General features: G+C 52.4%; 2 protein-coding genes across 2 annotated transcripts; both read left to right on the forward strand.

Moving 5' to 3' along the window:
• Positions 1-2424: 2424 nt before the first annotated feature.
• On the forward strand, positions 2425-5577 carry SPINK4 (serine peptidase inhibitor Kazal type 4). The gene is made up of 4 exons (XM_075136414.1): positions 2425-2500; positions 3466-3500; positions 3829-3941; positions 5406-5577. Exons 1-4 carry the CDS (start codon positions 2440-2442, stop codon positions 5458-5460), a joined length of 264 nt encoding a protein of 87 aa, XP_074992515.1. The 5' UTR covers positions 2425-2439; the 3' UTR covers positions 5461-5577.
• A 6462-nt stretch (positions 5578-12039) lies between these two features.
• On the forward strand, positions 12040-17777 carry HEMGN (hemogen). The gene is made up of 4 exons (XM_075137558.1): positions 12040-12312; positions 15563-15656; positions 16121-16395; positions 17550-17777. The coding sequence occupies exons 1-4, from the start codon at positions 12231-12233 to the stop codon at positions 17657-17659; spliced, it is 561 nt and encodes a 186-aa protein (XP_074993659.1). The 5' UTR covers positions 12040-12230; the 3' UTR covers positions 17660-17777.
• The last annotated feature ends 4803 nt before the right edge of the window (positions 17778-22580 follow it).

A 22580-nucleotide genomic window follows, 5' to 3' on the forward strand; every position in this document is an offset into this window, starting at 1 on the left:
GCCCCAGCCCACCACTCCTGCACTGCCGCTGATATGACCTGAAGAGCCAGGCCATGCTCAGGACCAGCGGCACAGCATGGTTATCCACAGCAGCGGCACTGGAGGCATTACGATCAGCATTTGGATGGTTTTTTTGGTAGTAAAAATGTTGAAAAAGACCGTAAAGGCCTATGACAACCCTCATCCAGGGCTGTGCTGAGTGTTGGTGTGGGACCAGCTTGCAGGAGGTGGCCCCATCTTGTTCACGTAGTTGAGTGTTGGCCGGGACCAGATTTGCAAGGTGGGCGCCTAAGGAAATACATCCGCGTGTGCCGGAGAGTGAGAGCTGCTGCGTCCCCAGGGCCCAGCGTGCTGGTGGCAGGGCCCTCCAGGGCTCGCCCACCAAACCTTGTGCACAGCAGGGCTTGGTCAGGGCATCCGCGGCTTTGTACATGGCCCAGCGAGGATGGAGATCTCCCTCCTCCCTGCTGCTCTGGGTTGCTCACTCTCCAGGGTAAGGTTTCTTTCATAACTATCGACCTGAACACTGCAGGACTGCAGTTTGTGCCTGATGCTTTTTATTCTGTCATCTGGCACTATCAAGAAGAGGTTGGCTCCATCAACTCCCCTTCCAGCAGTTGTAGGCTGCTATCAGATCCCCCCTTGGCCTCCCCTGTACTAGACTAAACAAGCCCAACAGGCCCCCATGTGCCTCAGGAACAACTGCTAATGCAGTTAAATATTTACTTTAGTTGAGGGATTTCCAAAGTGGAATAATAATAAAAGCCAAAGGTTATTGAACTGTGTAAACTCTGTGAAGAGGGAATATAAAACATGTGCAGAGCCGCCTCGGCAGAGCGGAGGAATGGTTCTGCAAGTGGAACCCTGAATCGGTCACCTTCCTCCTTCCCAAAACCTGGCCACAGCCCTGCTGAGTTGGGTGGAAGGACTCCCACGGGCAAGGATGGAAGCAGCCTCATGCAGGGCCTGTAACCCTCTGGCCATGGGGGATGCTCACCAAGTTGTTCCCTCTTGTCTCAGCCGGCTGGGGCCAGCGTGTACCTTCCTAAGCCTCAGGTAAAACTGTGGGGAAGAAATGTTCTGAGCACAGTCATAGTCAGCTCCTCAGCAAGTGCAAACGTGCATGCTGTGGGTGTCTGGAGCTCTCCCAGCCCATTGGTGGTTTCTGTAGGACACCTACTCCCTGCCTGCCCCTTGCACACACAGCACCTCCTACCCACTCCCAGGGTGAAGGAGGCCCTCTGTCACTTCTGGCCCAGACTTCATCTCGGCAAGTCTGTCCCAAAGGAGTTTTTGGTCAACACTGGTCTTCAGCTACGACACCAACTTTCCACCCAGTGGTCCTCTTTTCCATCCTTCACCCTTCACCGATTGATTTTGATTCACCAGAGGAAGGTGGGGACAGATGCGGAGAATTCAGCTTCTCAGAAGGAGGTGGTGAGGATGCTTCCATGGAAAGACTGATATCGAGCATCCAGACTTGTAAGCGAAGTAGCTGGCATCTTCTGGGGTGGTGATGCTTGCTGAGAAGTCCTTCACTGAAGAGTTGGCATCTCTTACCACTGAAGATCCTCTCCAGCCTCTCTGCCCCCTCCCTGCTGTATATGCCACCTCTGTATATTTAAACCTTGCACACAGCCCCCTTCTATCACACTGAATCTTATGATAAAGATCATTTTGCTCTGTCGATCTAAGCTGCAACTGTTTATGTGACCAAGCTGGTGAGAGGAGCAAGGTATAAAACCGCCCATCACGATGGGTAGAGGAGCACAGGCAGCGGCTGCACCTGCAGCTCCCTGCTCCCACTCAACTGAATTTTGTTCCCTCCAGCCCCTTGCACCCCCACCCTGTCCCGTCCCACCCAGCAAGAGGGTGGGCTTGCCGCAGCGTGACGGCAAGCCTCCTGTGTGTTTGAGATCCCGCTCCTGGGGTCCTGCCCCGTGCGTCAGGCAGCTGAGCATCCGCCTGGCTGGATCTCATGGGATAATGCTCAGGCCACAGCGCAGCCACCCAAATCAGCCCGAATTTCCTGGCTTTTCCATGTGAAGTCTCCCAACCCAAATGGAGATGCCTGCCATGTGTGAAGAATGGCAGCTGCAAAGCTGGAGGCTGGCTCGGGGGAGGTACACCCAGAGGTAAGCTGGCTGGGTGGAGCGGAGGAGAGCAGCATGGCCCAACCCAGACTACAGTGCAAAGGGATTGTAAAGCAGCCTCAACTGCTGGCACCTGGAGCTGACAAGTGGCACTGGGGTGGCTTATCAGTTGCATGAGAGTGCTCAAGTGATCCCTCTGGGTGCACAGTCCAGCTGTTCCCAGCGCAGATCCAACGCTGCCCAAAATGCTGCTTTTCCCAGCGCTGCTGAGATAAGCCGCTGCTCTCCCCTATAAAGGTAGCCATGAGCGGAGCGAGGTGCACGAGCGCATGCGCCTGAACCGACCATGCCTGCGAGGGAGCTGGTGGTGGTGGTGGCGGCACTGGTGACTCTCGTCGCTGCGGGTGGTAAGCCCGTTCTGCTGCCGGCAGTCGGCTCCTTGGTGGTGGGTTGGGAACCACAGAGGGAACAAAAATGGGTGGAAGGGCAGAAAGGCCCAGAAACTCTGGTTTGGTGAGGAGGGCAAGCACACACAGTGGCAGCACGGTGGGGAAGAAGTACTGAGGCAAACACACCGTGCCTTATTAGCAGTTCGGTACAAGGGTTATGGGCTAGTTCATCGGCTATATTGCACTTGGGAGAGGGATGGGATAGGAAACAGCCTGTGATGTGAATGGGAACCTGGGAGGACAGCACGTACACTGGGGTGGCAGCTACTGTTGTTCCTGCCTCCATGAAGACCTGCAAGCCTTTGCAAGGGCATTACGTGCTCAGCATATTCAGGTGGGAAGCAGCTGTTTGTAGGCTCTGGAAAGCCTGTGCTACCTAGGTGCACGTAGTGGTGGTCCTGCAGCAGCCTGTGTGTGAGCCCTCACGCTCCCAGGACATTCGTGCACCACACAGACGGGCTGTGAACTGTTGCTACTGACTGCAGAAAAGGAACCCACCGAATGCAGCTGTCCCTGGGGATGGCTGTTGTCCAGCTGTGCAGTGTCACCTGGCCTCAGCCCTCTGAAGATATCCCATGTCCCTGTGCAGCACTGCACGGGTTCACATCTCCTGGGATGTGTTGGATGCTCTGTGGAGCTCCTAGACCAGAAACTGGGAGAGAGGGGTTGGGAACAGGCGTTCCCAGCTTTGTCCCAGCTGGCTCAGCTGCAGATGGAGGCTGCGCACTTGCTGCTGGGAGGGTCGGGGGTGGCATGCAGCAAACTGATTCCCCCTCACAAAACCCACACAACTGATCCGGGTCCTGAGTGGGCCCTGCACAACCCTGCCTTCCCTTTGGTTTGGACATGACCCTCTGTGATGCTTCGTGCTCCTGCCACCGGTCACAGGTGTGCCACGCTCACGGGTCTCTGCTCTGTTTCAGGAGCAGAGCTGAATGAAGGGAACGGCCTGAGAAGGGTAAGAGATTTCTGGTTTTCCTTGTTCATGGCTTGAGATGGGATTTAGTGCCTGGTGTGCCTGGGAGAAAGGCCGTTCCCCACAATCATCCCCAGCCTCATAGGTACTGGTAGTCCAGCATCAAACCCACATCAAAGCCCAGGTTGTGAGTCCCACTGAGGGATGCGGTGGCCTCTGCTCCCTGCTCTCCCGCTCTGCATGCACGCCCTGCCCTGCCGGGGCAGAGGGAACCAGATCGCCAGTGGCACTTGCTCCTGCCCAAGTGCTGTGGGAGGAAAAGATGGGTGCTGCTAGCACTGAAATGTGTGCTGTGGCTTCTCCTTTCCAGCCGGTGTGTGGAGACATGGTGGAGCTGCAGGCCTGCCCCCTCCTGCACTTGCCTGTCTGTGGGACAGACGGGAACACCTACGCCAATGAATGCCAGCTCTGTGTGCAGCAAATGTAAGCTCATCCCCTTGGCAGAGACCTCCAGGAGTCTAATTTTGGCCATCTGAAACTGGGCACTTGTGAAATACCTTCATGCCTGGGGAAAGCCATGGCAGACAGGAGGCACACGTGTTCCTGCTAGCAAAGTAGAAGAGGACTTTTTCATGTCAGCTGAGCCAGGCACTGGGCTGTGAAGCCTGTGAGCTTCACCCTCCTGCGCTGGCAGTGCCTGCGGATGGGTGCAGGCATGCCCTCAGCTCTTGCCTGCAGGTTCCTGCCCCGTCCTCGTCACCACATTTAGTGACTACTGTGCAGCTGCAGGCTGAGGGATCTAGCTCATTGTGTTGCCAGGGGACTAATCCCACGGTAGAGCTGTGGATCATCCATTGGATCAGCTTGCTAAATCAGACCACCCTGTGGCTGTATGATCAGCAGATCCAAAAGGTGAGGTCAGGAGTCCATGGCCAGGAGACCCTCCAACACGAGTGCCTGCAAGCTGGCAACAAACCAGATGCTCCGTAGAGGATGGGAGAAGGTCCCACCATCTGTGCTGCCTGCAATTAGAGAAGGGAGAGTTAAACTCAGATGGGCAAAAAGGTCAACTAGGCATCTAGTCTGGACAGTCAAATAGCACCACTAAGTCCTTCAAAGGGACCTCTGTGAATGCAGATGCCCAGTTATGTGCTTCATGGCTCTTTTGGCAGAACTTCAAACCAAAGGTACCACCTTCGAGAACTAAGGCAACAGGGACCTCATGAGAAGCACAAGGGTTGCTTTGGGGCAGTGATTTTATCCAGGATGGGAAGTGACTGTCTGAGCAGGTGTTCCTGCTAGAAAGAGACAGCGGGTGAAGATCAGGTTGAACACAGGTCAGCAGTGCACTTGCACGACAAATAACACAAACCGTGTGCTGGGCTGCAGGAGGAGAGGGATGACCAGTTTGTCAAGGGAAGCTGCAAGGAGGTGTGGAGGAGCTGCGTCCGACTAGTCTGGGGAAGGGGAGGCTTAGGGGGATCTAGCAGCAGCGTACGGTTGCAAGTGGGATGGAGCCACACTATTCTCGGTGGTAGCAGGTGATGCAACACAGGGCAACAGCCACAAGCAGCAGCCCCAGAGGGTGCAGGCTGGACATGGGGGAAACCCCTTCCCAAGGAGGGTGGTGCACCAGGGAGGTAGCGGGGGGCCTCCATCCTTGGGGGAAGGGGGTTTAGGGCTTAGACAGAGCCATGGCCACCATAACCTCACACTGGGGACAGCCTTGGTGTGAGCAGGTTGGGCTGCAGACCCACCACCAGTGCTGCACGCCCAGGGAGGGGACATCTGTGGGCCAGAATGGCTTGCAGTCACCTCAGCTTTTTAGACAGGAAAATGAGGAAGCTGATTTTGTAATAGCTCCATTCCATGGGCTGGACGGGAGCCAAAGTATGACTCCGGATGTATTTTTTTGAGCTCTTACTCTTTTTTCCTATGTTATTCTAGGAAAACCAGGCAAGACATCCGGATTTTGAAAGACGGGGAGTGTCAAGATATCTGAGCTTTCTGGTAGCTTTCCTGAGCCTAGAAACAGATGATTAATTGATCCTGTGTGCTCTGTGCTGATTGCACATTTAAGTTAGTGATGATGAATAATAAAATGACATGCACAATCTTATTTCAACAGCACTTTTTTATGCAAGGCTGAGGGGAAACAGCACAAGCCATTTCTCACAAAGGGCTACTAAAAACGTACAGTCAAAACATTCATTTCAAATCCACATCACAAACCAGGGCTCTGCACTGTGAGTATTATTTCATCCACATTCCTGTGAGAAAGGCCACGTGGGAGTAGCAAGAAAAACACAGATCACGGTGAAGAAGGTGCTGAACAAGTGCAGTTTTTTTTCTGTGGGAGGCAATTCAGTGAAGGGAAAATAAAGTTTCTTCAGTGCGGGAGAAGACAACTCCCTGGCTCCCTAGTAAACACCACCACTTCCAGAGCTGATGTAAATTGAAAATAGTAACATCTGCACTTCTTATATTAGATGTTATTCAGCTTTTTACCCAAGAGCCTTTCACAACAGGAATCGGCCCAGATAACACATGGGAGCATGGAAAGAGCCCGAGTGGAGACCCTGAATGCAAGGGACCCCAGATCTCTGCTCCACACTTGAAAGCCACCTCCAAACTGAACTAATTACCCAGAAATGCTCTCTGGGAACTGCAGGTTCCCAGCCGGTTGCCAAATATCAGGTCTAGGTTGCTCCTGGTGTCAGGGCCATCTTTGGAACTGTGGCAGGTCCCAGTTCAACCAAGGTAACAGTGTAAGTGCATCAGCAGTCCTTGGGGCTCCCTCTGCTCTTTCATCTCCCAGTTCTACCAGATGGGACTCAACTCACCTTTTGCAAAATACCTGTAACAAGGTTGTACAACTTGGGTATGCAAGGGGCTCCCTTTGCTCGCAGTGGCAGACATCAGAGGGCAATGGCTGATCCAGGACTTGCCTCCTGAATTCAGTTCAGTCCTGCACCAGTTGTTGCATTTTTACAGAATGACTGGTTGAGATTTCTGATCAGCTTTAGCAAAGCACTGGGTTGCTTTGAAAAGTGCTTCAGTGTGAACTGAAACCCTCCAAGGACAGGTCTGTGCTCACCCACAAGGGATCACGCTGCTCTGACTTGCTACTATACTCACGACTCCTTTGCAGGCATCTGGGTAAGGGTCCAGGGTGCATCATACCATCGAGTGAGCTCCCTGAAGTCAGTGACCACCCTGCGAGTCTGGGAGCTGTGCCAGTGTCATGGCTACTGTGCTTGGCCAGCTGGTCATGTAATCCACCCCCCCACACCTCTTCCACTTCTGCACGTTCCTGGAATCACCAAGTGTGACACCACAGCACCGTAATGCGTAAGCCATTGCTGATAGATTTAATGCTGCAGCTGGAAATAGTATTGAGGAGCATAAAACAGCCATGCTTGGTCAGAGGGCAATCCATCTGACCCAGTGTCCACTGTTTTCTGGCCCAGAGGTGCCTGCTGTCTTTAAAAGCTTTTCTCTCATTAAAAGCTCTTCCCCAGGCTGAAAAGTCCTAGCCTGGCTAGTTGCTCAGAGTTGCCCAGAGCTTTCATCGTCCCTGCTTTCCTTCCCTGGACCCTTTCCACTTCTGCAGAGGAGGGGACACAACTTGCCCACCTGTCCATGGCTGCTGCTATTACACCTGCTTATTTGACCTGGGGCTCTGCAAGCCTGTTTGCCCCCTTCCAGTCCTCAGGTAGCGGTGGTCCTGCTGCATGTTGCTCTCTGTGTTGCCAGTCCTTCTGTGCAGACCTTCAGAAGATGCCTCCCTTGCACTGTAGGGAAGGACTTTGGTGGGCTTATCACCACCAAAACACTTCCATGGTGAACAACACAAATGCATTGCTCATCTCCTCCCTGGGGTTTTCTGCTCCTGCTGCTGCCAGCCCAGCCACAGGCAGGATGTATTCGGGCAGCTCTGTCCCAGCTCTCTGCCAGGGCTGAGGGGAAGGTTATTCCCAGCATAGCACGGTGTATAACTGGGACCCATTCTCCCCTGGGCGGGCACCGGCATCTCAGCCCCGTGCAGTGGCTCGAGTTGCGCAGGCAGAGTGGCTGCAGCCCGTCTGTGTATCCCCTGAGAGCCATGTCTATTTATTTGCAGAGGCTAAGAAAAACCAACACAGACAATTCAGGGTTCTTCTGAAGAGGGAAACCGCATGCCTCCAGCACAACGTGGAGTGTTTATTCAGAAACTGCGGAGCTAAAGCACACGCTTGTGGGCCAGACCTGCAAGGTCAAAGCGTGGGCAACCTCAGGACAGGGTCAGCGTTGACGCTACACGCAGCAAATTTACAGATACCCGTCCTCCCCGGGGACTGGTGGATTTGCCTGTTTATTTCACACAGCTCAAGAGCAAGTGGCAGACCAGGGGGAGGTGAAGGGAGTGATTTAACACCACCACAGACCTCGGGGGGGGGTGCAGGATCCAGCCTGGGGCAGAGAGCCTGACTCTGAAGGCTGGCAGATCTGTGTCTGGCAAGGTCAGGCGAGAGTCAGGAGGCAGCTGGTGGACAGCAAGACACCTGCAATGCGCTGGTCTGTGGCAGGGGGTATGCACACAGATTTGCATTTTTGCATACAGTTTTGCCTGTAAAATTTATCCATCTCTTTCCCATCTTTTCATGCTTCAGTCAAGGCAGGGGAAGGAAGGGATTATCTGCTTTCACAGGCACCATAGTTCATGGCACAGAGCTACTGGTAGACCTGCACTCAGAGAAGCGCGTTGCAACCAGGCAAGTTGTGCCCAAACCTGCCTCAAGGGAGTGAAGGACAAGCCTGAAAATTGTTTCTCTGTCGTTGTCATGCAAAACAAAACTGGAATAAGTGCCCTGACACCCTGCTAGAGTGACAGCGGCGTAACTCCCCCAGCTGCCCATGTTGATCCCCCAGATAACCTTGGGTTCAGGGCTGCATCCCTGACTGCAGGGAGGGATAGGCAGGTCCCTGGATACTGCCTTGCAGGAGCAATGCCAGACAAGGGTAAACAGAGGTACCACTGAGGCTCGTAAAGAGCTTTGACTTATACATAGATCCAAAGCCTGGTGTTGCTGTGTCTGCAGTGACAGCAGTCCCAACAGAACCAGGAGACAGGCCCGGTGGCAGGATTCAGCCCTAGGTCCAACTGTCCCTTGGACAAAGCATTCCCAGAGTAGTGAAAGCCGTGTGGGGGACTGGCATGGTGAGATGTACCTGAGGTTGGGGGTGTTCCCCTATAGAGCAGCTCCAGTGTCACAGGCTCCTCCAGTGTCACTGGAGCTGCTCAGCTCGCTGGACACCTGCTTGAGCTCCTCCAGGTCCTCACCTAGGAAAATGGATGCATCAGTGAAGGTGGCCCAGGGGTAGCTGAACCGAAATGTGGAGAGAAAGGGGAGGGAAGCAGTGCCTGGCACACTGTAAAGTGTCCAGCTGCAACAGTTCATGCAACCGAGACTGGCCAGAAAGTTTAACCTACTTGCACAAATTCATCCATAGCAAAGGGGATGCAGCTTTGGCCACATCGGCTACAGAGCTCTGCTGGAGAAGAAGAGCCTGCTGCGTTGCTGGTGCTGGTGGGGGACAGGGAGGCACACTGGCTCTAAAATGAGCCCCGTATCCCTGGCATTGTGGACGAGTCTCTGCCTCTCAGCCCCTCCACTTCAGAGCAGAGACAACTCAAAACTAGGTGAAGTCTGTAATTTCCACACTGTTGTCCATCACCAAAGCCTTCGCATGGGATAATAAAATCACTTCCTCGGGATTTAAAGTAATATACACACAAAAGCCAAATCTTTACAGGGATGTCAGTCCTGAGAGATGCAAGCGCAGGCTCTGTAAGATTTAAAGCCTGTCTATTCCATTAAGCACCTCTAAAGACTCTGAGGGCACAGCAACTCTTTCTTTTACAAACGTTCTTTACAAATTTATTAGTTTCTACCCAGCTAGAAGATGGCTGGAATGGAGAAACATTCACAGTACCAGCTCTGCAGTGTCATATGGCAACGTTTTGCTGAGTCAGGAGTGATTTATCAGACCTCACCAGGCTTTGGAGTGACTGAGTAGATGTGAGGTGTGAGAAGCTGAGTTAGCCACAGCCTGAGCACGTACCCAGTTCCCATGGAGCACTGAAACATTCAGGGATTTCCACTCTTTTTTCCATGTTTCCTATCATCTGCAAGCAGCCCAGAATATGTCAAACTCTTTGTAAAAGCGCTTGCAGATGTGATGTCCCTCTATGGCCAGGCATAGAGAATCATAGAATAGAATCATTTAGGTTGGAAAAGGCCCTTAAGGTCATCGAGTCCAACCTAGCACTGCCAACTCCACCACTAAACCATGTCCCTAAGCACCACATCTACACATCTTTTAAATACCTCCAGGGATGGTGACTCAACCACTTCCCTGGGCAGCCTGTTCCAACGCTTGATAACTGTTTCAGTGAAGAAATTTTTCCTAATATCCAAGCTAAACCTCCCCTAGTGCAACTTGAGGCCATTTCCTCTCGTCCTATCACTTGTTACCTGGGAAAAGAGGCCGACACCCACCTCGCTACAACCTCCTTTCAGGTAGTTGTAGAGAGCATTAAGGTCTCCCCCGAGCTTCCTCTTCTCTGGACTAAACAACCTCCGTTCCTTCAGCACTCCTCATAGGACTTGTTCTGTAGACCCTTCACCAGTTTCATTGCTCTTCTTTGGATGCGCTTCAGCACTTCAATGTCTTTGTTGTAGTGAGGGGCTCAAAACTGAATACAGTATTCGACATGTGATATGTTTTTCTCCTCCCCAAGCACTGTCGTTGCATGGTAGAGCATCCTGCAAGACACAGTTTCCAGGATGTCTGCATGAGACAGGGTGACCCCAGGGCCGTGCAGCATCACATGGTGCTGGAACATCGAACCCTCACCAGCATGGGACACCTTGCCTTCACTTGTGACTGAGCTGCAAGAAACTCCCCTGTAAACGATTTGGAAGCCTCACATCTCTTTATGCCATCCATACTCCTGGCCCTCCCGTATCAGAGCCTTCCCCATATCTGCTTTGCTGCCACCACCCTGCTGCTTCTTTCGGGGCTGTTAAACCTGCCCCACCTATCTGGAGGTACCATGTAATCTGCAGTGGACACAGGGGAGGAGCCCTGGAGTGAAGTGGTAACTCAAGGGATAAGCAGAAAGGCAGCAGAGATGACCATGGACCCCCAGGTTACATCTTACGAAACCCACATGCACGAAATGACAAACTCTGGAGCTTGAGGCACCTAGAGAGAGAACCTGCAGAGAGCAAAGGCTGTACACTAAAAAAAAAAAAAGCCTGGCAGGGATTGGAGGCAGGCCAGATCTGCTCACCCCGCAGAGCTGCTCTGCTCCAGGGCAAGTCTTGGGACTGCACAAGGAGGTGGGATCATCCCTGCCATGAAAGGCAAGCAATTCCCAGAGAACCTGGGAATTGTCGGGTTCTTGTTACCAATCTTGGAGCAACTTTGAATTCATTTGTGGGGACGGGGGGGTGGCGCTGGGGGCACTAGCACCTCACCAGAGCATAAGCAGTTGAGTATCTCATGGAGAAAAGTGCTGGTAGAAGCTGAATCCCAAATACTCTGGCACCGAGTGTGTTAGAAACTGGCCAAAGTGGTGGCGTGTCCCTGGTCCAGCAGAATTGTTATGCACAGGTATAATCTTAAGCTTTTCTGTGCTATCCCGGCATGAGACACTCTGAAGGCAATTTGCAGAGGAGGGCAAATCACATCTCACATGCAGGAAACCGAGGCAGACTGACCTGGGGGCCCAGCCATGCAGACCGCAGAGCATGGAGCAGGGTCTCAGGATCAAAACCATTGTAGCAAGCAGAAGCTTCCCCAGCTATACTGGCCCCGAAGATGGTCCTACAGTGGCTGCGTGAGCCTGCATGCTGTGCAGGTCTGGGGCTGCGGTGGGCAACAGGGAGCTAGAAGGAATCACTAAGGGATATCCTCCTGTGGGAGCAAGGGACCAGCTGGGTCTTCCCACTGGTTTTACTGGGGCTGCCCATTGGCATCCTGTTTCATGAGGGAAGTGCTTTGCTCATAGCCTTGATCCACTGGGTACTGGACCAATGAGTCATTGGGAAGACCTCAACACACACAGGCCCTTGGCTGGAGTGCCGGTATGGATTCATTGTTCTGTCTGGATTTCCCAGGAAGGTGGTGCAGCCCTTGGACGGGTGACATGAATTTAGCTCGGGAGTTTCCCATGCGTATGATGCCACCTGACCTCGTGCAGCAGACAGTCCTGCTGTGAGGGGAACTGGAGTGGAGACGGAGGTCCCTTTCCACCAGCACTGCTAGGGTCCTATGCAAACACCTTTCAAACAGCCTATGTCCTGTTTCAGACCTTGCGAGGGGTTCTCAAGGACTAACATCACCTCCCTGCATCTTACTGTGGAAACCAGCAGCGAGGCAGTGCTGCATCCCGCCCTGCCGTGCAGCTTCTCTCTACTATAAAGGAGGGCATTTGTGTCACAGTTTAGCAGCAGTGAGTGTAAATTTCCTATCTGAAGTGGAATTATTTGCTGTATAAAACCACTAACATGTTTTGCAATCCACACTAGATCCTGGGCAGAGACTCGCACACCTTTGCACTCTGATAAGGAGAATATTATTACCCTACTAGTGGCCTGGCCAGATAAGAGGTTTTGGGCGGGCAGTCTGCATTTTTTTCAAGCTCTCATTATGCTGCACCAGTATCTCCAGATGCCGTTCCCAGGGAACTAAGCTGCTTTCTATTTAAAACTGCAAAGAGCAATGGAGAGTTTAGGCAAAGACCATGCTTATTCGGACTCTTCCCTGCCACCCTCTGCAGCCCGTGAGGAGTATGCTGTGCCAGGTAACGATGAGACCACTCCTAACTTGAGTTTTTGGAGAGAGGAGGGAATGATCTTTGTCACCAGTGGTTTCTAAAAAAGGAGTTAATAATTACCAGCTTATGCTTGGGGGATGGAGGATGCACATTTAACTGCAAATATATGTGGCTTTTTCAGTGTTGTGTTTCAGATCACAAAGGCAGCAGCACCTGTAAAGGCTTTTCAACTCAGACGAAGTTCCCCAGGCAGCATCAATATATTGTCTGTTTGCAGACTGGCAATACTGTCTCATTGTTCTCTTAGCCTGCTGGATTTTTTTTCTTTCCGTTTCATCTCTGTATCTTTGTATCCTCTGCTAAATAATTTTTCATCAGGATGCAGATGTTTTGCTGTGATCTTTCCTGCCTAGTGCTAGCAGGTGACAGACAGCTTTGGAACAGCTGTGGAAGTGCTCTCTTGGACCAGTTAGAAGTGAATGAGGGGTGTTTGCCACCCATGCAAAACAATTTGCTTAGGGTGGATGGGGGAGGAGACTGATTGCAAGCAGCTAAAAATGCTTTTATGGCTCACAAGACATTGTGAAAGGGAAAGGAAGTTACCTGGGCTGCCAAGGGATGTGCAAGGGATTATGTACTTCAGCAGTTAAACTGAAGCCCTGTGCAGATCCTGCTACTGCAACTTGTAACCTCATCTTCCCAGACAGCTTCCTGCCTTTTGCTATGTGGATGGCAGAGTCATCTCCTGCTGGCTGTGCCCTGCTGCCTCTGATACTACTTCACGTCGGGGAACAGCCTCCCGTTGGGGCAACGTCTACTCGGCTGTACATTGTGCAGTCCAAGCGCAGTGTTTTTCATCTCAGAGGCTGACACCATCTCTGGTTATGCTGAGATGCCCCTGACGTGGCTGAGAAACTCTTGCACTGTCATTGCATGTGGCCTTCACATCTGTATCGCATCCTGCTGTGCCCCTTCTCTTTAGTCTGGTTAGACTGGAATTTTTTTTAGGAGAGGAGCCGTCTTCTCCTGGCTCTACTGTGCTCAGAGCAAAGGGGCCTCCTGGAACTACCATACAAAAAATGGTAATAAAAGAACAGAAAAACTAATAGGCAACAACAGAAAGTAGGATTATTTTTTATTTTGTGGTTGTGATGGTGGCTGTTGTTATTATTAGAGAGCACTTGGAATACCATGCCCAGATTTGGGCAACTCAGCACAAGAAAGACAAAGGCATACTGGGATGAGTCCAGTGCAGGGCCACCAAGACTGCTAAAGGCTGGAGCAGGTGACATACGAGGACAGGCAGAGGAAACCAGGCTTGTTCAGCCACGAGAAGAGAAGTCTGAGAGGGAGATCTCATTGCAGCCATCCTCTGCCTAACAGCGGTTACAGAGAAGGGAGACTTCTGCCAGACTCCCTTTCGGGGAAAGGACAGGAAGAACTATGTCCACGTTGCAAACATGGCTGGATAGAAAGGAAAAAAAAATAACAGTGAGAGTGGTGCGGAGACCAGAAAGGTGGGCTTTGAGGTATTCCCAACTTCCCTGGACAAGGTCCTGGATGCCTGATGTAATTTTAAATTTGGCCCTGCTTTGATAAGGACATTGGAACAGAGACCAAAAGAAATCCTTTCTAAGGTAAATTTCTGCAAGATTATTATTTATTATCAAAAGTGTCTTGTGTAAAGATCTGCTTCGGGTAGAGGTTGGCTCCTGCTGTCAGTTTTGCTGTTTTCTGTCCTGGACTACAGTTTTTCTTGCGTTTAACAGACAACTGGGATACAAGAGCTGTAGTCCCAGCTCAGCCCCGGAAGTCCTTCTCACCTTGCCAGTTCTCCCAGCCGGACCAGGGCATGACAAAATGACCATTCTTCACTGATTTGACCTAATACTTTAGTGTAAGTTGAAGCTTTTTGTGGAAGGAGCTGGATCTGATTACATCGGAAGGAGCAGGTCATAGTTTTGCTTTTTCACTGTGTGAGGTTTGTTGAAACTATGAAAATCAGCGCTTTTGTGACCTCTTCAATGTACGTGTGGGAAGAGTCCCCTCTCCCTCCAGACCCTTAAGGAAATGGTGTTGCTCCTGAACAATGCCCTTGTCTCCAGAGAGGCCCTTGTCTCAAGGGAGCAGTCTGCTATTTGATCTAAGCCACATCTTTATTAACATAGGCTGGAGTCCAAGCTAGAAAAAATTCAGGGCTGACTGGATCAGAAACCACAAGACCTATTGCCGCATCATCAGGGATGTTGTCTGTTAGGACAAAGACACGGGGGAAGAAGTTCAGTGCTGGCTTCCATGAAGTTCAGGAATTCGTTCGCCCAGGTGTAGGTGGCTGAGATGTCTTTGCCACAGGAAGCCATTTGGAGCCTTTTGCAGTCAGTGAAGCGGGCACAACTTACCTTGGCCTAAGAAGGCATTGCACAGGGTGACTGGGACCCAGGGGCTGCCCCTTTCTCCTGGTGGCTGTAGGTAACCTGCACGTCTTGCCCAAATGGTAAAGTCAGCATTGGAGCTTTCTCACATAAGTCCGTTGTCTCCAGCCCTGTCATGGTCTTCTTCAAAGCTGCAGACCAGCTTGGGGCCGCTTGTGTGGTCTTTGGGACCAGTCTCCTCACCCCAGCAGTGTGTACTAGCCCTGTTCTGGTCTCTGGGTGGGTCACCACCCCCTACAGGGTCTCAGCCTAATACAGATGAGCATCTGTGTATGAGAAAGCCTGTGCCCTCTGGCTCACCCCCTCAGCCCCACAGACCAGTTCCTATGTTGTAGGGCTGGCTTTCTCCTCAGTTAGTTAGTTAGTTAGTTAGAGGAGCATCTTAATTGCAGTGGTGGCCAGTTGCAGCTATCTGAGGAAAAGGGTAACAACGGAGCAAACACAAAGAATTATCTTGCAGCCTGTAGTGATGTCTGGCCAAGGGATTTCATGGTGTCCTCATGGCATGGAAAGCCTGCCCCGTGCTTCCATCAGGCCCCAGGTCCCTACAGTGGTGACTAGGTTGGACAAGGGTCACCCCAAGGCTGCAGCAGCAGGGAGAAAACTGCAGCTAGAAATTTAGGGTAACTTTCAGCGCAGGAGCCTGGGAGCTTTGGGTGGTGTGTCATTGGATCTTACCCACCGAGGCTGAGCTGGAAGCACAGTGCCCAAGCAGTTTTGTATCAAGACCCACTTCATGACAAAAAAAGCATGGCCTCTTGCATCAGTGCTCTGTCACGAGGCAGGGAGGGATAGAATTGTCACTTGTCCAGGATGTCATGTTAGCACTCAATTTGTCCTTGTAGATGTCATCATCACCCGCCGCTTGAGAGACCGGGAGCTGCTCCGGAAAAGAAAAGCAGAAGCTCAGGAGAAAGATTCAGTTCAGTGGGTTCTGAGGTAAATCTTGCTTATGCTGTGGAGTCACTTTCTGGGTACACTGAGCCTGAGCCCAGGCATGGCAGCCCAGACCCTCATCATTGCACAAGGACAGAGCTGAGCTGGACCCCATCAGTCCTCAGTGGGGAAAGGTGACCTGCAGCTGGTAGCTGCTGAAGGTCTAGGCAGGCGTTGGGGGGCAGAGATGGACGAGGGGTGGGTTATGTAGGTGGTGAGTTGGGTGGCAACAATCCGTAACCACAGCGTGGGGTGGGGGAAAAAATTGGTGCCCAAGCTCCCACCCCCCGGTGCGGCTACAGGAGGCTGCCGTGCGGGTCTGGGGAGGAGGGCTGAAGAAGTGCAGGTTCTGCTGGGATGGACGGGGTTGCCATCACAGCCGGGGGCCTGGCAAAGCGGCCTCGGGGCAGGAGGGAAAGCCCTCCGCCCCATGCCCAACTTTTCACCCCTATGAAATCCACTGGCAGGGAGCAGGAGAAGAACAAACGGCAAAGGAGAGGCAGAGGAGCCAGGCGAGGACGGGGCCACCAGCCGGCAGTGAAGCCCAGCCCGGAGCCAGAATCAGAGCCAGACCCCCAGCCTGACCCACAGGAGGAGGCTGAGCCAGCGCCCTCCAAGCCAGCACCGCCTGAGCCAGTGCATCAAGAACAGCCGCCCATGCTGACCATCCGGGACCTGGTCAGTGGGATGCAACCGGGAGCAGCGGAGGGGGAGCTGGCAGCCAGGATCCAGGATCCCGCAGGTGAGCTGCCGGAGAGCCGCTGGCCCTGTGGCGGCTCAGGGGGGTAGTGCAGTGCCTCCTCTTGAGGACTGTCAGCCAAGGTTGCCCACCTTATCAACTACCAGCCCGCAGCACCACTAGGGAATGAGTCCCTGCCCCACCAAACATGACTTGGGTAGCTATGAAAGGGGCAGGGGGGATATTGGGGCTCTGGGGGCAGATACTGGTCTCCAAGTCATGGGGAGTGATAAAAAGCCCACTACTGTCAGTAGAGTCATTTGCATGGGGTCTGTGGTCCCTGGTCCTAAATCGCTCCTTGTCCTAAGGACACCTGTGTGGATCTGCCAAGAGCCAGGTTAGGGCAGAGATGCTGTGGAGAGAAGATGCGGTCTCTTAAGGCCAGAGCTGGTCAGGGAGAGCCAAAGCCCGGACACACTCTGTCCACAGTCCACTCAGTTTTGGGGCTGACACCGGAGGTGGGGGTGAGGGAAAGGTGGGCACTAGGGCAAGGGGTGGGTGTCTGCAGGGGACTACCCCTTTGGGACCTGCCGGGACTGAGGCACTGAGGGCACGAAGCTGGTCTGAATGGCAGATTGCTGTCTGGGCTTGGGAAATCCATTTACAGCTAATGCAGCTTGGGCCAGCAGGAGTTGCTCCCAGATCTGGCTTGAGAAGAAGAAAGCACATTTACTTTAGCGGTCAGTGGGCCAAGCATGCAGGTTGCTTCAAACCCAGGAAAATCTAGGATCTGTGTCAGAGGAGGTGAGCATCCTCTGGCCCCCTGTCTGTGCCAGGGGAGAATAAGAGGCCTCTCGCTGCAAGGCGTGCAACGCCCTCCTGCCATGGAAAACAACCATTCTGCATTTTGGGGACTGGGGCTGACTGGGACACATCACACCAGTCCAGCTCCCAGGTCTGAGATCTTGAAATGGGCAAGCATCAGGGCTGCATTTATTTGCCTCCTGCCTTTAAACCCACCGGGGCTTTACCCTCTCCAACTCCCCTCCACAACCCCTGGGATCGCCCTGTCCTTTGAAAAGCGGGCAGGCTACCATGAGCTACCTAACATCACAGGCAATCGCAGGAGCCTGGCCATGAGGCTTTAGCAAGGCATGGAGGGGTAACACATGAGAGCCCTGCAATAAGAAATGATCTATGTCTTACATGCCTTATAGGTGAAGCGGAGATGCTGAGACCAGCAGAAGCAGAAATACCAGAAGCTTTGAATACTCCTCTGGAAAATGACCGCGAAGATAACGAATACAGCACACATGTTCTATTTTAATTTTCTGTTTGGGTTTTTTTTTCATGTTTTGACTCCTGCCTGACAAACACTGATAAGTACTGCAGAATGATTTTGACCAGCTCCTTCCTTGTGAGTAATAAAGCCTATACTCTCGTGATCACTCTGCTTTCTATGCTTCTTTCCAGTTACAAGGGGGAACGCAGCCGCTTGTGCAAAGACAGTTCTTTGGGAGTTGTCCGTTGCCTGCGGCTCATGGCCCCCTGCCCTCTCTGCCGGCAGGCTGTTTCACCCGGGTGATGGTCCCACGGTGCCCCACCACTGCAGTTTAAGCGTACAGACCAGCGTTTCTGAAAGGCATTTCTGATTTGCAGGAATGCAAGTGGTGTTGAAGCTGAAACCCGCCATGATTTTTAGCTGGCTGGAGCTGCCTGGCTTGGGCTTTTTCCTGCACCCAATAAACCCTACAGCACTTTGTGTTATCTTCAGTCTGAAGGTCTTTCTCACGGTCTGTTTTCCTCCCCACTAAACAGCTTGCTTTCCTAAAGACTGGAAAGTGTTTTGTTTTCAATTTCTGGGCAACCTCACTCCAACGTTGCTGAGCCGCCACGTTAGGCAGACAAAAGATGGTTGAAAACAGCTGAGTGTGACAGGCTGAAACTTGGCTGAACCATACACTTTTGTCAGGGAAATGCCATTTGGGGCAAAGACAGGAGCCACTCTGCACAGCTGCTGTAGGATTTCTCCTGAAGCCAGGAAGGAATGGGGCACCCTTTCTCTCTCTTCCCACATTTCCAGTCTTGTGGTCTTCTCTCCTGCGTGTGGCAGGGGCAGTAGCTCTCTTACGTTCCTGTAATATCCTGACACAGAGGGTCTTTCTCCTCTTGGGGTGGGGTGGAGGTCTCTATTGCCATTATCTGACTTACCAAGGGCCTGTCTCACAGATAACAGGGCTGCCCAGGCCCTGAGGTCACCCTTGATTTGGGGGATTTATGGATTTTTTGTGTCTCTAGGGATGTCGCTGCCACTGTCCCAGAGCCCTGCAGACTCTGTGTCTCAGCAGATGTGACATCTCACTGGTGACACCACTAACACCATCTCTCCAGTGACAGAATGGACATCACAGACACCTGCCCCTGCTTTGGTCCCAGGGATGTCACATGAGGGGCAAGTGCTCAGAAGCGCCTAGCACAGCCTCCCCACCCTGAAATCCTGGGATGACCTCTGCAGTTACACCACCAGAAGCTCTAAACCACCTGGTGGGTGTCAAAGCAGAAAGCATCCAGCTGCCCCATAACCAAGCAAATGCAGACCATTCCCCACGGGCAGTTCCTGGAAGGACGGGTATCCCTACGCAGATGTCCTGGCACTGTTTTGGTCTCCATAGACATCTCAGCTAATGCAAGGTTGCGTTCTCCCCTTGAGTGACTGATACCGGTGGGAGCAGAGCAAGATCTCTCACCTTCTGCCATGAACTACCCAAACCTTGTTCATAACACCAAATACTTAAGGCATAACCCGAGGGCCTGCAGAAGCACTGTAGCATGGAGGGAGCTGTAGCCGAGGAGAATACTGACCCCAGACCAAGGCACTGGGTAAAGGTAACTGAGGCTGCACTGGCCTGAAGGGGAGCCAGAAGCAGGTTTAGCACCATCACAAAAGCTGTGCTGGGGTCCTCCTGCAAGTGTGGTGTCCACAGCACATTTCAAGGAGGCTGGGCTGTAGGGTCTGCTGCTGCCAGGCAGGCCAGGAGACCCTTCTGCCTGGGGTAGCCCCACACGTACTGTGGTGGAGGTCAGCAAGAGCTGGTAGCTCTTTCCAGCTCTCCTACTCTCTGCAGTGCTCACCAGGAGGGGGATCAGTCATGCTATTCACCTCCATGTCTGTAGACATTTAGACTTGCCTGGTTCCCAGAGCTCTTTAGATTTTGGGGAGAAGCAACTTCTGGGAGGCTTTAGACTCATCTCACAGTCCCCGTCAGTCAAGGAGGGCACAAAACAACCATGTCCCCCCTTCTCCGGTGTTGCAGTGGAACTGTAGGAGGTGGTGAAGGCCTGGCAAGGTGACAACTCCGTGAACACGGGGCAACGCTCGTTGCAGAAATACACATGGGCAGTGGTGCTGCACTGCCTGGGCTGGGGAGCTCCCCACGGGAACCAGAGAAAACACCTACGCCAATCTCTGCGGAGATGCCTTTCGTGGCCACGATGTCCTGGAGTCACCCCGGCTACCGTGCACTCTGTCGTAGAGCTGCTTTCACTCTAGCTGGCTTCTTTGGCAGCCAGTAAGAAAGGTGTGCCTGCAAGCAACAAATCTTATCACAAAATAACCAAGGGAAAGATAAAGCCCTTCTTATCAGCACTTTCACTGTTTCTTTCTCTGATGAGAGACAAGTAACAGAGCTCTTACTTATACAGGTGGGGTTCAGGTGCAAAGCTGGACATGTGGGGGTCCATGTGCACACTTGAGGTAGCTCCTGCTGTCTGAATGGAACTGCGGACGGGCTGGCAAGGGCAGCTGTATCTACGGGAGGGAGGCTGCTGTTTTGTAGATGCAATGCATCACCTTCTCCTTTCCCTCCTTCCTGAACCCCAGAGAAATGTCTTTATCCAGGGCTATTACCAGAGTGTCCAATAAAGGAAATTTTCACCCTCTGGGATGACAGGTAGGGTCTGGGTCTGACATGAAGGGGAAGGCTGGGGAAGGTCAGAGACTATTAACTGACTGTAGCCTTCTTGGTGATGAAGAGTGGGTGATGGATGCAGGGAGATGGCTTCTGAGCTATGGGGACAGCACAGGGAGCTGGGTCAGCGCCTGGCATAACGCTCTCCTCCCTGCTGTGCTGTACTGGAGAAAGGGCTGCATGAGGCTCTTCCAGGACACTCTGACCTGCTACCTGAGCCACGCAGACCAAGGCAGACATGCTCTAATATGCAGTGGATACGACCACTATGATTGTCTGCTCACTTGTGAGATTCAGCTTGGTGTTTGTTAATGTCAGCTGGGCTGGGCTGACCATGCTGCTGTGAGCTATGGGGCTCCCCATGTCCTGCAGAGCATGGGGAGCCATCCTGAGGACTGACAGCCATGACAGGACAGCTAAGGAAAGGGAAGCTGACATCATATCCAGGAGAAGCAGACTCTCCTCTGTCCACTGCCAATTACCTTTCAATATCCTTCCAGGAAACATGCTTCCAGCTCTACGGGAGAAGAGAGGTTGTTTGGTTTGTGCACCCTGGCTTCCCACTTCTCAGATTGCTCTTGCGAATCAGTGTCCCCCGCATTTGCAGAAAGTCAGGGTGATCTGTGGCAGGCTGCTGTTCATGGGTGATGTTTTGAACCAGGGGAGTTTTCTGGTCCTCAGCAGAAGTGAAGTCATAGCTAAACCTGAGCAGAAAGAATTGGGCCAGCAACTTAGAGCCAGAGGCCACCAGAGGTCAATGAAACACCATTCCACTCTGCAAGACACTGGTCTTGCAGAGATAAGAAAACTTTCTGGTTGATTCACCAATATTGACTTTAAGCAGTAAATGCTGGTGACAGCAAATACTCACTCCCTCTTTGGCCACTGTTTCCTGCTGAGAGCATGTTGCTTGTGTGTTGCTGACGCCTGTTCTTACCTCTGCCGTCAGAGTGGTTCCAAAGAATGTTTATCAATATGGTGATAGGTGCTTTATATATATAAAAGCATCCTTCCTGATCCTTCCTGTTCTGTGTTCGCCATTTAAATAAATACCTCTCTAATACTGCCAGGGCTGCCATGGACTGCAGCTATGTGCCCAGCTAGGCTCAGCAGTGCTCCACCGGCTGGCCTGGCTCTCCTGTTTCACCAGGAAATCATATAACTGTAGAAAAAGTTTAGTGGGAAGAGATCTCTGGAGATCATGAATCCAACTCCTGCTCAAAGCACGGCTAACTCTGACCAGAGTGCTTAGGCTTTTTCCACCGAAGTGCTGACCATTTCCAAGATTGGAGATCCCCCCCTCTCTGGTCCCCAACCCAGGGCTGCCCCACTCACATGGGAAGAAGGTTTTTCCTTATGTCCAACCAGACTTTCCCTCGTCACAGCTTTTACTCCTTGCCTCTTGCCCCATCACAGTGTACTTCAGAGAAGACCCCAGCTGCATCTTCTCTTTAGGACTGCAAGTTAGACTCCTTGCTCACCTTCTCTTCTCCAGGTGAACAAACCCGATTCTCTCAGCCTGTCCTATCCTCCAGCTCCCTGTCTTGATGGCCTCAGCTGGACTGCAGTATAACAATGTCTTCCTTCTACGGGGTTATCCTAACTGGGTCCAGTATTCCAGGTGTGGGCTCATCCACATCAAGCCGGAGGAATGGCCACTTGCCTCAGCCCACCAGCTGCAACTCAATCCTTCTGGATGGACTTGGGGCTTTGAGCATGATTGTGCCTTTGTCTCCCTCAGACTGCCCAAGGTTTTCACCGATGAAACACAGAAAATGCAGAGCGAAGAAACCAAGACACAGCTTGCGTGGTAAGCGGTGTGATCTGAGTTCTGTAGCCTTAATAATGATTCTTTTTTCAACCCTCTTCTATACACACCATCTTCCAAGTAATTTGCAAAAGCACTAAATGTGGTTTGAGCGCAGAATTACATGCCCCTGGAAATTACTGCTTGTTTGTCAAAATGTTTAATTGCGACTGAAGGTGCAGCTCCAGTGCTGCGTTTTTGTAGCTAAGCATTACATTCTGTGCAAGAATTAGCCACCAATTTTCAGGTACCCAAAGCAGTAGCTTTGCATTTCCAGTGGGAAACACCTCGAGCAACGAACCGGCGACGGGCCGCCCTACCCCAGCACGCAGCTCCATGGGCTCTGCAGGCAGCCAGCGCCGGGTGAGCCGCCGGATGACACCAACGCCGCAGCCAAAGCAGCCGCTGCCGCCCTGCGAGGGCTTCTGCAGGCTTCCAAAGCGCTGGAAACCACGGCGGCCGGCCTCCCTCCC

This window comes from Calonectris borealis, chromosome Z, assembly GCF_964195595.1.
Source record: "Calonectris borealis chromosome Z, bCalBor7.hap1.2, whole genome shotgun sequence".
Taxonomy (NCBI): Eukaryota; Metazoa; Chordata; class Aves; order Procellariiformes; family Procellariidae; genus Calonectris; species Calonectris borealis.